This window comes from Aplosporella prunicola, assembly GCF_010093885.1.
Source record: "Aplosporella prunicola CBS 121167 unplaced genomic scaffold K452scaffold_3, whole genome shotgun sequence".
Taxonomy (NCBI): Eukaryota; Fungi; Ascomycota; class Dothideomycetes; order Botryosphaeriales; family Aplosporellaceae; genus Aplosporella; species Aplosporella prunicola.
The window spans coordinates 472,288-486,403 of record NW_022983531.1 but is presented as its reverse complement, the minus strand read 5'-3'; the positions used below and the strand labels follow the sequence as shown (position 1 = coordinate 486,403).

Sequence of the window (14,116 nt, the reverse complement as noted above, 5' to 3'; positions counted from 1 at the left end):
CGAGTACAACCACGATACAGCAACTGCTCCACGACACATCAAACCAGCATGCCAGCATGCCAGCACGCAGTCATTTTCCAAGCCGCCATCACTCATCACCCGAAAAGACAGCGCCTCTCAGCGACACTGACAACAACCCAAAAGAAGAAAGAACAAACTGACAGCAACCACGTACCACAATACACACACCAACGTCCCTCAAGCCCTCCACATCCATCCACATCCCCAGGCTAGATCCTTCTCCAACCCACATCCAAACATGCCCTTCGATTTAAACGCCCTCGTATACGGCGGCATGGTCCTGCTCCTAGGCGCCCAGCTCGAGCTCATTCACTATCAATTCCTCGGGTTTTTTGAAGACTTTGCACCGATTCTGTTTTACGGTGCCCCCGGCGCTCTCGCCTTGTTCGTCATGTGGCTACACGAAGGCCCCCATATTTGGTGAACGGGTTGTAGTTGTTCCTCTAGGAAGTCCAGTAAGAGAGAGATGCAACTGGTCAAAGGGATCACAACAATAACAACGACGGAGAGATTCAAGTTTGGAGAATGACAGCCATGGCTACAGTGGCCTATTCGACCAGCAAAAGCCACGTTATAATGGACAGAAAGAGGCGAAAGGAAAGGGGAACGACACGGCTCTTCGCAAGATATCTTCATCCTTGGAAAAGTTAAACCAGGCTCAGGTGCCAAATCAAGGTACCATACTTTACCGCGCAGTTGCATACTATTAGCTACAGCAACTAGCCATTAGGGACCATCCTTGCGCGTCCATCCCAAAGAAAGTGGATGCGACCAAGCAAGTTCATTTTACCCAAGCACGGTCTACAACTCGCCTTGGTATCATTCCCTATCCAAACTCCCAACAAACACATCTATTTCTTCTTCTTCGTCTTATCCGTAATATCGACCCACCCCTTCGGCACGCCCCTCTTCTCTAACGCCTTAAGCACGGCATCCTTCTGCGGGCCTTGCACCATAATCTCCATGACGGGATTCTTGGGGCTACTACCAACAAGCTTCTCGACGCTCGTCGAGCTCGCGCACGTCTTGCGCAGCTCATCGGCCAGCGCCTGCGGGTGGATGAAGTACGCCTCGACGCCGCTGGCCTTGGTGACCGTCTTGTTGCCCGACCGCGTCTCAAGCACGATGTGCACGCGCGGTGCGCCGCCCGAGCGCGGCTTCGCTGTCTCGATGCTCTCATCCTGCCGCAGGATCGCGTAGTAAGGTGCGCAGGACGCGAGGACCCGTTCGATCAGTGCGTCGCGGGGGATGGTGCCCTTAGCTAAGACTTCCTTGTCGTTGCGCCCGGTACCATCGAAGACAGCGTTCGCGAGGATCGGGTTCAACGTTACCATGCGTTTGTTGGTGGGCGAGATGAGGTTTTCGCCCTCGATGTAGCTCGTCACGATCGGACGGATTTCTTGGGCTGTGTAGAGCCCGCGGGGGTCGGCGCTCCCGGTGCTGAAGACGGGAGACAGCTTTTCCTTGGGCTTGAAGAGCTCGACTTTCTTCAGCTTCTGTCCGACTGATGCGTCGCCGCCCTCGCTAGTGGTTGTCGCCTTGCCCCCGCGGCCCTGACTAGTTCCTGCTGCGGTCTCCTTCTTTGGTAGACGGTATGGCTTGAAATCCTTGAATGTCTGGTCCTCAAAGTCAATGTCTAGGATGACAACCTCGTTGCCGTCGCGGTCTTTGGATTTGATGAGCCGTGACTTATCCAAGGACTTGATGAACTTCTTGATGTTCTTGAACGAGGTCTTTTTGATCTGGAGAGAAGCGCTCTGCGCAGGAGTAAAAGCAGGAAGGAACGGTTGAACAAGATTGGCCATGACATGAGACTGAGAGAGAGGGAAGGAGAGACCGTAGTTGGGGAGAGACTTGTTGGTTTCCTTGTGATGGTAAACGCCGTAAATGAACGCCTTCCGGAAAGCCTCGTCAACCTCTGCGCGCGTGATATTAGTCGATATCTCACAGAAAGCTGCAGTTGGGAGCTTGCTATACCTTTGGTCGTCAATTCTCTGTCATCCTCATGCGCCGCCACCTCTTCTACTGGTGGCTCTTCACCATCCAATCCTTCAGCCGGCTGGTGTTCATCAGCCGGACCCGACTCTAGAGTCACGCCACCAGCGCCTTCTCCCTCCTCATCATCCTCGAGGTCGGCGGCCTCCAGTTTGGCCTGGAGCTCCTCTAGACCTTCCTTGGAGTACCATCCCTCAAGTTCAGGGGGAGGCGCCGCGCCGGGGTTCCCCGAAGTACTCCAGGACCACAACTCATCCTGGTACCAATGTTCCGTCCGCACGGCATGGCCCCTAGCGCCACGAACCTCTTTCAAGGCGCTGACATCTATTTCGCACGTCCCCACTGCCACTGGCACCGTCGGCGACTCCAAACTGGCTATCGCAACAATTGCGCCTTTCTTGGCCTTCTCGGGGAAAGGCGGGCCGTTTTGGAGGCCTGGTGTCATAAGATCCGCGCCGCCTTGTAACTTCTCCACAACGAAGGATGGAGTGTGTAGCAAGGGTAGCATGCCTGGATTGCGCCACAAAGTGTATACGGTCGGGTACATCTTGTCCTCGAGCTTGAACCAGAGTATGCGCAGCTCCTCTCCGGGGTGAGCGCCGACGTAGACGGTGCCCGAGACTTTGCGCAGGTCCGAGCCGGCGGTGGTGGTGAATCGCGCCGAGTTTGCATTGTCGGGCAGCAGTGAGTTCCTCAGAGCCGTGAGGCCTGCCGTAGCAGCAGCCTTGTCCTCGGGATCGGCGGCATTGTTGACGGGGACCTCCAAGGCCAGTTGCGATATGATGGCGTCGGCAGTCTTGCGGCGATCGGACGAGCGAAGCGGGGCAAGCGGCTTGATCTGGGGGACGGGTCAGCAGCGCAATTAGTTAGGGCAGCTCCAGAACGTACCTGGGGCTTCTTCTTGAACATTTTGGTGGATGTGGTGGTGGGGTGTTGCGAAAGATTCTGTGCGCGGCGTTGGCGGAAGAGCAGCTTGAGTCAGGTTGGCGATGACGTTTACGAAGGTGGAGGGGTACACATGCAGGGGCCCGCGTCCGGGGAGCTGCAGCAGCAATCCATTGCACACCAAGCCAACCTCTGCTAGGATTCGCGTTCTTCGGTTCTGTTTTTCCGTGCTCTGCCAATGCTTCACCTCGGAAGTTTGGCCCTCGAAACCCCTCTCCCGTCTTTAGTGACATAGTGTTTTTGGATACGTCACTAAGCAATGCGACGCGGGGTGACCCACCGTTTAAAGCTTGGGAACATGGCGACGGTACCGATCTTTGTCCTCGTCCTTCCTCCATACCTTCGCAGGCATCATGGCGGACCAAAAGAGCAAGGCTAGGCTACGGCTGATCCAGATCATGGACTTCCTGACCATGAACAAGACGGCCACGACAATCCCATGGGATCCCGACTCGACCAAATTCCCGACAAGATCAGAGCTCCCCAAAATCCCAGGGGCTCCCGACGGAGCTGCGTGGGTATGGGGAGAGAACGACTACATCGGCCGCCTGAACCTCTTGACACCCACGCGCATCTTCGCAGCCTCCAAGGAAATCAAGACGGGCGAGATTGTGCCCATGAATCTTCCGTTGAACGTGCCGGAAGTCCCAGCGTTTCACCGCCAACCCTTCAAGCACGAAATCACGCCGCTTGCGGTCAATCTCGCCTACGACGACCTATACTCCCTCAACACGCAGAGCGGAACGCAATGGGATGGCTTCCGACACATGTCCTGGGTCGCGACCGGGACCTTTTACAACAACACCAAGGGCGACGACATCACAGGCCCAAGCGCGAACTACAAATGTTCCATTCACCACTGGGCAGAGCACGGCATCGCGGGACGGGGCGTCCTGCTCGACTACCGCGGCTACGCGCACAAAAAGGGCATCAAATACGACCCGTACGAATACTATCCCATCAGCTATGAGGTGCGAGTCTTGACTCCAGACTGAAGGCAGTATACTGATTTCAAAAGGAGCTGTACCAATGCGGCAAAGACCAAGGCATCGACATCCGGCCAGCGGCTGTGGGCGGCGACATCATGATCGGAGACATCCTCTTCGTGCGAAGCGGCTTCGTGGAATCGTACAACATGCGGTCGCCGAGCGAGCGGAATGCTCTGGCGAGAAGGAAGCACGATTTCGGCGTCAACGATGGCCAGAGGTGGGCCGGATTAAGTCAAGAAGAGAGAATGATCGATTGGCTCCACGACTGCTACTTTGCAGCTGTAGGCGGCGATGCGCCTGCGTTTGAGGCATGGCCGTCCCATGAGGGTAAGTCTGGCCGACATGCTGGAGGCGCGGGAGCTGACCACCAAACAGCACATTACCTCCACGAATACATATTGGCATTATGGGGTATGCCGATAGGAGAGATGCTTGATCTAGAGAAGTTGGCACAAAAATGCAGGGAGCGGAACAGATGGACGTTTTTCTTCACCAGCTCTCCAGCAAATTGTCCAGGTAAGTTTCGATGCCCAGCACAACCCGTTTCTTTGCTAATGCCTCGCAGGCGGTGTAAGTACACATGTCAACGGGCAAGCTATCCTGTAAGTTACGGTTTTGTACAGCGCGACAAGCAGGAGGCTCTGTTTTCTGCCAGGAGGGTGCAGTGTCATCTCATCACAGTTTTCAAAGCATATTCAAATGATACTCAGCTCAGCATAGCTGCTTTCTTGCTATCCAACAGCCTTCCAAAACACACAGAATATAAACCTTTCTCTCTCACCTCTTACCATCAACAACAACAACATCCGTTGTGGTCTAGTGGCTAGGATTTGCCGCTCTCATCACAAGAGCAAAAACACTCTAACAGGTGCCGGCAAGGCCGGGGTTCGATTCCCCGCAACGGAATATCCTTTTGCTGCCGTGCACAATGGCGTGCTTTTGGTGTTGCGAGCTTTTTTTTTTTTGGTTGCTGTTGGGATTGGTTGTGGAGAAAAGCCGACGAAAAAACACCGCGGCCACGCCAAGCGAGATGCCTCGGCTCTTTTTTATTTTTGGACCACGAGACTCCCAGGGCTCTTCGGTGTAGAGACCGAGGTGTTCCGTACGCTAGCAATGTGTTGGTATCAAGATGCTCTGAAGGATAAGACGGCCAATCAAAAATTATTGTAAAGGGCGAGTCTAAAAGTGTTGCAGGGGTGACGATGTCCATGGTTTATATGTCCTTTGTGGGATACTTATCTGGCTACGGACTTCGGCTTTAGATGCAGCTAGAAGCAAACCATAGAGAGTAGGTCATCTAGTTACAAAGGTATGTAGTGCTATTAAATTTTTCGAAAATCTGAAAATTCAGTGCGACTTATAATTAAAACACCCCTGTTTCTGCGAAAAATCGTCCGCTATGGGGAAAAAAGTAGCAATGTAGTGCTTGAATATATGTGAATTCGAGGCGATCTGGCTTACACTCGCTTTTATAAGATATTACTTGCTGCAGGGATATACCATACCACCGCATCTGAAAGATATCATTCAGCGTGGGGATATGAATAACATCGTAGCGTATGCGAATTTTCCTCCACAGAGCCCCGCGGCTGGCTGCTACTGTTAACATGAACACGAAATGTCTTTTCATAAGATTCATACTCGCACATCTGATCACAATTTCCTCAAGACCCATCAAGCCAACAAGTACCAACAAATTCATTGATTCATGGACAACAACTCCACCCAACCATCCATGCATGCACCCAACCAACCCAACCCTCCCCAATCCCAGCCCTCGCGAACCATATGACCCAGCCCCCAAACCACGCACATCCAGTGATATCCTACAAAAAATCATCCGAAAGCAGTAGAAAAGTAGCAGAAAAGAAGTAGACGAGGAAGAAGAGAAGAAGAAAGAAGCATAAAACATCGAGACCAAATAAAAATCATGCGTACCCAAGGCGTCTCCCCACGCCGTGTTTGCTTCGACGCCTTGCTCAAACGGAACCACCAAATCGCCAGAACAAAGACAACAGAAAACATATTAAAAACAAAGATCCGAAATCACACTCCCAAGCGCCGGCGCCTCCCTGTTTCCTGTTCCCTAGCGTGTACGTGCGCCTGTGTGCAAATGGATGTGTCCGCGCCTGCGCGGCAGCGTTCTTTCTCTGCGGCTGGCCTAGTCGTCAAGCAACGTGCTTGAACTGACACGCTGGTGTAGGCTCCGCGCTTCAGTAGAAGCCCCCATCGCCCGCGACGCGGGTCTCTAGGTGCTGGCGGGTGCATGATGATGACAGTGAGTGAATCCACGCTTCTCTTCGCCACTTCAACACGCGTTCTGGTCCTTTGCGTCCAGAAGGCGGTCGATACTAGCCGTGAGCTCCGCGACCCTAAACGGCTTGGACACGACGTCGTCCATGCCCGCCTCCAGGGCCGTGTTGACCTGCTCGATGCGCGCGTTCGCTGTGATGGCAATGACGTTGACCGAGCTGATCAGCTTGCCCTCCTTCTCCATCTCGCGGATCGAGCGCACGCACGTCAGCCCGTCCATAACCGGCATTTCGACGTCCATCAGGACCACTGTGAGGTTCTGCCCGCGGGGGTTGTCGTGCCACCACCGCGTCCTCATCAGGAATTCGATGGCTTCGCCGCCATGGTTTGCTATGCTGACCGTGTGGCCTAGCTTCACAAGTCCTTTTGACATCACTTGCTGGTTGATTTTGTTGTCTTCAACAATAAGGATGTCGAATGTCCGTGGAGATGGCAGCGAGGTGTTCGGTGTTGATACCGACAGCTGCGTCGATACCGATGCTGGAGATTCCGAACGGGCTTCGTCGTACAGGCTCGGTGCGTTGAGGTCCAGGCGACGGATCTGCGGTTGTTCGAAGGTCTGCTCGATATTTTGCGACTGATGTAGCGCAGTGGATTCGGGTGGTAGTGAGTGTCTATGCGGCAGCTCGACGCTCATCTTTGGTATAACCCGGCGCACCTTGACATAAAAGGCAAAGGTCGACCCCTTGCCGGCTTCTGACTCTACGCCTATAGAACCTCCTTGCAGTTCGCAGAGTTCACGGCAGATGAAGAGGCCAAGTCCCGACCCACCATAGTGGACCATTGTCCTAGGAGCTTGCGAGAAGCGCATGAACAGAAGTTTCTTCTCATCGACAGTAAGACCGCATCCCGTGTCTTTCACAGAGAAGTGTATGTAAAACTGCTCGCCTTCGCCCCAGTCCTTAGTCCTCAAAGTCAAATCTTCTCGAGGTTTACGGAAGTCCAAGTACTGTATGCCTTCTGGGCTTTCTTTTGGTCGCTCTTTCGATGCGCTCAACCTGACGGTGATCTGGCGTTTTGCCTCGTACTGCGTGAATTTGATGCTGTTTGTGACAAGATTGATAAGGATTTGCTGCAGGCGCATCGAGTCAAGTAATACCCAATCGACGTTGAGGTTCTTGAATGAATCGTCAATGATTGTGTTTGACGATATATTTGCAGCGTTGAGTTCTCCGCCAAACATTTTCTTGAGGTCTTTGACTAGAGAAGTAGGCTGCATTTCGACAGGAATGATAGTGAAAAGGCCGGAATCTAGTTTGGAGATAGTCAAGACGTCGTCGATTATACGCCTTTGGTGTTGTGCACAATGCAGTACAGTTTTTGCGGCGTCAATGCTGCTGTCAACCTGGCCCAGGAAATCTGGGGCTGTTCTATCCAGCGCACGTAGTGAGGTGATGATGTCGTCAGCAGATATCATGATGGCGCTCAGAGGGTTGCGCATCTCGTGAGATGTAACATCGATGAAGTTCTCCTGTTGCCTCTTAGCTTCCAACGCGTCCTCCATCCTCTTCTTCTGGATACCTTCAGCCCAGCGCACGGCAGTCACATCGGTTACTGAGCCGACGATAGACCTTAGCCACCCATCCTCCGTAACGACGGAAAAGGCGTAGCAAAGTATCCAGGTGAAAGGGTAGTCATCATCCACCGGACTCGGTTTCCGGAAAGACCTTGGCACACGGAATTCAAAGCTTATTTCCGTTTTTGACTCGATGAGCATTTTCCAGGCCCTTTGAACACTGGGAACATCTTCCGGATGCATTCGCTGCCACAATGGCGACTTCCATGACGCGGTATCTTCCCTCGAATCGCCAGTAAGCTCATACCATTTCTCGTTCCGGTACCTGTATGATCCAGCCATATTTTCAGGTGTAAATTCTATGACGAAGATTCCGGTAGGAACGGCATCAGCGAAATGCTTCAGCTGCAGTTCGCTTTGTTCAAGCTCCCTGGTCCGATCGCGAAGTTGCTCTTCGACCTTTTCCTGGTCAAAAGCGGCCTGTTCAGCAATTGTACGGCCGCGCCTCGTCTCTTCCTCTAGAAGAAGAACGGATGCCATTGAAGTAGTGACTTGACGTCTGATGAGTCTAATAAACGTCCGGTAATCTTCATCATACGGTCTATGGGAGTTCAAGCCTATGACCAAGAAACCCAGCGTCGTATTCCGGGTCGAGCAGTGTCCAGTGGTTGGGCGTATGGCACAGATTACAACAGAATTGCAGGGTTCATTCCAGATTGGGGAATCTATGCCGTGGATCAATACAGCCGGCAACCGGCCGTTCTCCAGACTTAGCAATATCGGTTCCTCGGATTCTGCAGCTTCTTTGAAAAATGGCGTAAAACCTTCTCGGCCCAATGAAATATCGATCCTAGTCGCTAAGGCTGGATGACCCTCCGGCACACCCGTGCTTCCCTCGAGCTCGAAGCGCCTCGTAGTGGTAACATTATGTCCAGAGAGTCCAAAACTCAGATGGTCGCTGACGGAGTACAGAATGGTGAATGGTACATCATGCTGATTCGTGTCGAGCCCTCGAATAACGTGTTGCCAGAAGCTTTTGGTGTCTTGAGATCTAGACAGTAATTCGCCAAAGCTGAGAAGGGAGGACATCCTTCTCTCGGTGATCTTTTGGTTCGTCGTTTCGAATACTGTCTCGTACCAGGCTACGATTTTGTCTTCGATCATGATAGGCGTAAAACTGAATGAGTAGTAGGTCTCCTCTTGTATTCCCTTGCCTCTGTTCAAAAACAGAAGCATGTTCTCAACCATTGCACCTGTACCAGTCTCTTCGCAGCTCCGGAAAAAAGGCTGGAAACCGTCCCAAGCCTCGGCAAAACCGACCCAGGGTGGAGATCCCAGCAAACTGGGATGCTTGTCACCAACCAGGGGAGGATACGCATCGTTGTAGATCATATTTAGGTCTGGGCCCCAGAACAAAATGGCAGGGTTCGGACAGACCATAACAAAGTTACACAAAAATCGAAGCAGTGGTGACCAATTTTCCATGGGCCCTAATGGGGTAGACGCCCAATCTACATTCCTAGCAAGTTGAATATGCGACGAGATGTTGGGCGGAGGTGGCGTCAAGGTCCAGTCATATCGCGGAACGTTGGCAATAGGACACTGTATATACGAAGTGCTAGTGCCTGGCACGGCTGGAACTGGGCTCACTGGAGGCGGATTGCTTTGCCGCCTATCCAGATTGGGCATACCATCTTGTCTGCCAAACTGTTAGTTAATGTCTGAAGTTACATTCTCTACGGTCTGATGACAACACAACGAGACTCGAATGAAAAAGGGATATGATGACTATGCCATCGCGAAGCTTCGGCAAGAGTGATGAGGCTCTATGCGTTCTGTCGGTATGCAGTGACTCTTGCAGATAATACGAAAAGCTTTGGAGGCCAGTTCATGTGCATGTCTTATGCTCATGACCATAGTGGATCTGCGGGAAGGAATGTGGCGAAGTACGAGGCGCGTGGAGACATTTGAAGCGGGGACAAAAGGCTGTGCACAGATGGACTGGATGTGCTTTTTGAAGGAGGATCGCATGATCTGCAGATCAAGCAAGAGTGGGGAAAGGAAACCGAACGTACCCATTGTTTTCCTCGACGCACGTTTTACCGTTTGCCCAATGCAAACTGGAATATGACCCAGGAGCATCCACTCCATGTCGAGTGGGCACGCCATGAACAATCTTCCACCGTTGTCGAAGGGTTGATATGCCCCATTTGTATCCTCCGTATGAAATCGAAGGCGATATTTTCCTCAGCCCACGCTCCCGCGTCCCATGGTCCAGTATCCATGACCTGAATAGCGAGTAAGTGACCCACGCGGGATGATCGTGAGGGTCCGTATTCTCCACTCCTGCCACAATAGCCAGCAGCTTTGAGGACTCTCGCAGAAACTGGTTCTGGTATACTATCGGCAACGGCTGCTCAGCGGCTTTGGTGGTGGCTGGGGGCGTGCTCGCGTCTGGAACCGCTGCGCAAAGGTCGACGACGAAAGTGGGTTTCTGGTCGAGGTCCAGGTATTCGGTGAGCGGAACGTCGCTGAACATGTCGGTGGGCCTAGCACATGATAAACCTGCGCCTGCTTCGTCTTTGGGTGAGCCGTGGCCAAAGACGGAGTACCATTGGTCCCTCTCCTCCTTGTCGCTCTGCTGCGGCCTCTGGGCGTCATCCCTACTCCAAATCGAGGCCAACATAGCTTCCTGGCCCGGGTGGGCAGCTTAAGGCGGGGTCAATGCTACGATCCGAGGCAGACGGACTGGGGCAACGGATCGTACGATGGGTCCTTGGAAATAGGTGCGGCAGTCTAGAATTGGCGGGCGAGCGGGAGGAAGAATAAGGTAAACCGTGGCGGCGGCAGGCTGCGGGAGCGGGTACAGGGCGAGAAAGAGGGGTGGCGCAGGGCGAGAAAGCAGGAACAGCGGGAGTGGACGAGTTTTTGGGGACGGAACGACGGGTATAGCACGGGCAAGATCGCGGGACACGGATGCGGTGGTCTTGCGAGACGATCCGATCGCACCTATCGATCGCCGATGCGCAACAGTCATGAGCGCTCCTCGTCATGGACCCCGAGCGTTGCGGGCAAATTGTTTGCCTGCCGCCAAGGCGTGGCCTGAGGGCGTCCCTGCGCCATACCAAACCTGCTTCTATCATCGTCGTCACTCGGAGTCGGAGAGCCCCCCGCGCAGATCATGGCACGCTCAAATGTCCAATTGGTGCTTCTTGGGCTCCATCGCTCTTTTGCTGCGGGTACACGATAGACTAGAGAGCGTTGGAGAAGCAAGAGACACGCTCTCGTTGCGCTAAAGTTTAACACGCCGCCGTCGCTTCCGTAAGGCTGACGAATCACTCGTTGCGCAATAGGGCAATGCAGTGCGTCTGTGCTGTGGCTGAAGACAGGGGTCACATCACCGCTCCCAACACCGTCTCCCTCAGCCGCTGCATCTCCTGCTCCTTTGCCCTCAGCTCTGCCTCCAACGCCCTGACCCGTTCCTCCAGGCTCTTCTCACTCCCTTCGTCTTTCGTCTCTCCATCCTGCCCCTCGCCCTCCGAGTTAAGAATCAACCCCTTCACCAAAAACTCTCCTCCACACCCTCCGAACAACAGACTCCAGCTCACGTCAAATACCTCTTTGATCTTCCTGCCATCTCCTGGCGTGCTTTCGCTTGCTCCGTCATCATCGTCATCGACTGGACTCTCGTACCCATCGTCGCTCATCCTGAACCTCTGCACCGAGATCTTTCTCGTCCCGCCAACAATCCCATTTCCCCCGAGCCCCAGAGGTGCAGCCAAACCAAGCCAGCTGGCGCATGTGATGCCAAAAATAGCCTCATCTTCTTCTCTGTTGTTGGCGACCGCTGATCTTGACGTACCCTGATTCTGCGCCTGTAGGCGATCCAGCAGTGCGTGGGCCAGCGCCTTTGCCTCGGAGCCGCGCAGCCGTTTACGATTGCTGATTTCAGCGCGAAGGAGCTCAGCAGCGAGAGAACGACGGAGATCTTCACGCGTAATCCTAGGAAGCATACTTCCTGCAGCTTTGGTGAGTTCATCAAAGATGCTTGTTGCGTTTCCTTGCGATGCACTATCGTCCGATTCGCCGTTGACAAGCACCGTCGGTGTCACGAGATGTACCGGACCACTCTCACGCCGGGGAACTTGTAACGAAAGACGCTGGCCGCGTCCCGGTCCAGAAGAGGCTGGAACAGTTGGCTGCGCTGATGCTGTTGACACAGCCGAAGCAGGGGTCGGTGGGAACCGGAACATTTGCTGTTCTCCGGTTACACCCGTTTCGGGCTGTGCGCGTTCCTGGACAGGGGTGGGGCCCGGGGTGTTGCGGCTCAAGTCGATAACCGGAGCTTCTTTGGTATTGGGATTTGCCGGAAAGGTTACGTAAGGCCCGTCACGAACAGAGCGGTTAGCTGGCGGCCGGCCGCGCAACTTTCCATTTGCTCCGCCGCTGCTGCTCGGCCAAGCTGAAGAGACAGCAGGACCGTGGCGCCGCCTTGCCCGGGGTCGAGTTGTTGAAGGCGTAACGGCAGACAGTGGCTCGTCAAAAGCCGAGTCCGGCGGACGTCCAGTCATGGGACTAACAGCAGACAGCGGATGCGGGCTGTTAGGATTATCCTGAGCATTTAGACGCCAACGGATATGTGCTCCTCCAGGTGCGGTCATGGCAGAATTAGGAGATAACCCTCTTTGCAAATTGCTCGGTGTGGATATCGTAGCGGTTGCCCAAGGATCATTGCTGACAAAATCATCCGGATGAGCACTCATTGGAAGCGCGCTATTCGGGCAAGCAGACTGTGGATTAGTCGAAGTGCTAAACGCAAACGACGTATCCAGATGGGGTCTCTTCGGTGGAGGGGTGGAATCGTCATCACCCATCACATCGTCCGTCTTCTTCCTGCCACGTTTGGGACGGTATGAGGGATCCAGTGCGCGGATTGCAAGATCCTCCTCCAAGGGAACACCATCCCGTCCATTCTTCGGGAAGGGATCATGTGGGGGAGGGATTTGAGTGCAATACCTTGGCATCTTTCCTGTAAGATATTCGAAAAAAGCATCAATGTGCATGGCACGCATCCATCGCTGCATGACGTTAGAGCCGGCCCTACTTTCCGGAGATGAAAAGCTATGGAAGCAACGTCGAGACCCGGTTAATCTCGTTCGTTAGGCATGATAGTGGAAATATGGAAACGAGGGCCTCTCTTGGGTTTCATAAAGCCTTTTGTCACACAGAACGATCCACGTTTTGAAGCGAGATCTGCTTCCTTGCAAGGCGACGCCAAGAGACAAGACCTGAAAATCCGATAAACGAGCTTGCACGTACCTTCAACCTGACACTGTACTGCTGTATCTTCTGGCTGCTCTGCCCTTTGGAGATATTTGGAGCCTCTACGCCCAATTCCAACGCGAGTTGGGTCCATGTCTTAACTTCTCCTCTCTCAAGCCTCGCTATAAGCTCGAACAGCTTCCAAGCATCGAACGTCTTATTGTCGCTCATTGGCAACTTCCTAAAGTTCCTTTTCAATTCCGAAGTGTCATGGTCCCTTGAAAAATTGGGATTGCAGTACAAGATGAAAGCCGCATAGGCATCAGCGAGAGTCTCGTCATCGACATCTCGTAGCGGCAAAGATCGATCGCCAGGCGCAAAGGAATAAGCAGCGCCATTGAAATGTGGAGAAGCATCTTGCGAAGGGGTGGCAGGCGTGACTGTGCTATGAGAGGTATCGGCGTAGAAGCTCAGTGTGCCACCTTCCTGTTGTGGCCGGTGGGGAGACGAGGAGGCGTGCAGGAAGCGGGCAGTACCCTGAGTGGGGCCCAAGGCCGGGTCGACCGGGGCCATCGAAGCATGCGGGTACTGATGGTACACGGGACTGCCAGAGCTCTGCTGGTGATACTGATGGGCGTGAGGAGAGAGATGCAGCGGACGTTGCGCCTGAGACGGCCCCTCTGCGCTAAAATCCATACTGCTTGGTACTCGTCTCCTAGTCGCGCCACAGCGGAGGTTGATTCACGACCTGCAAGCACGGACTGGTAGGCCGTGAGCCTCAACTATCAGCGGACCGTTGGCAGCAGGACATTCATGCTATCGTACGGAGGGCTCAAATCTCAACTGAGTGCGAGGCGGCGAGAGAAGCGGGCGAGGGACGAGGATGGTGGACAGGCAAATTAGGGAGGCTTTGCCCGTCTTAAGGGAGATTTGAGGCTATTTTCAGCACATTTGCGGTCCCTTAGCTTGAAACACATGCGCCACAAGCTAACCCCGATGCCGATGCCTCGGTGCACGTGACTACCCCATGCTCCTCCGCTGTGCCGAGGTTTGATGCATGTGCCTTCGTCATGAT

At 53.8% G+C, this 14,116-nt stretch overlaps 4 protein-coding genes and 1 non-coding gene across 5 annotated transcripts; 2 read left to right on the top strand and 3 right to left on the bottom strand.

Moving 5' to 3' along the window:
* Positions 1 to 673: 673 nt before the first annotated feature.
* K452DRAFT_242546 (uncharacterized protein) lies at positions 674 to 2,958 on the bottom strand. The gene is made up of 3 exons (XM_033537873.1): positions 2,905 to 2,958; positions 1,999 to 2,854; positions 674 to 1,939 (listed from the first exon to the last, which is right to left on the bottom strand). The coding sequence occupies exons 1-3, from the start codon at positions 2,923 to 2,925 to the stop codon at positions 873 to 875; spliced, it is 1,944 nt and encodes a 647-aa protein (XP_033401760.1). The 5' UTR covers positions 2,926 to 2,958; the 3' UTR covers positions 674 to 872.
* Positions 2,959 to 3,314: 356 nt separating this feature from the next.
* K452DRAFT_242544 (uncharacterized protein) lies at positions 3,315 to 4,651 on the top strand (the record flags this gene model as incomplete). The annotated part of the gene is made up of 4 exons (XM_033537872.1): positions 3,315 to 3,932; positions 3,980 to 4,277; positions 4,326 to 4,466; positions 4,516 to 4,651. 4 exons carry the CDS (start codon positions 3,315 to 3,317, stop codon positions 4,554 to 4,556), a joined length of 1,098 nt encoding a protein of 365 aa, XP_033401759.1. The 3' UTR covers positions 4,557 to 4,651.
* A 104-nt stretch (positions 4,652 to 4,755) lies between these two features.
* K452DRAFT_t25 lies at positions 4,756 to 4,856 on the top strand. Its single transcript has one exon. It is a non-coding gene; the product is annotated as a tRNA-Glu (tRNA).
* Positions 4,857 to 6,258: 1,402 nt separating this feature from the next.
* K452DRAFT_294657 (uncharacterized protein) lies at positions 6,259 to 10,465 on the bottom strand (the record flags this gene model as incomplete). Its single annotated transcript, XM_033541722.1, has 2 exons — positions 6,259 to 9,478; positions 9,855 to 10,465. The coding sequence occupies 2 exons, from the start codon at positions 10,463 to 10,465 to the stop codon at positions 6,259 to 6,261; spliced, it is 3,831 nt and encodes a 1,276-aa protein (XP_033401758.1).
* A 510-nt stretch (positions 10,466 to 10,975) lies between these two features.
* K452DRAFT_283330 (uncharacterized protein) lies at positions 10,976 to 12,845 on the bottom strand (the record flags this gene model as incomplete). The annotated part of the gene is made up of 1 exon (XM_033539757.1): positions 10,976 to 12,845. One exon carries the CDS (start codon positions 12,840 to 12,842, stop codon positions 11,172 to 11,174), a length of 1,671 nt encoding a protein of 556 aa, XP_033401757.1. The 3' UTR covers positions 10,976 to 11,171.
* Between the last annotated feature and the right edge of the window lie 1,271 nt (positions 12,846 to 14,116).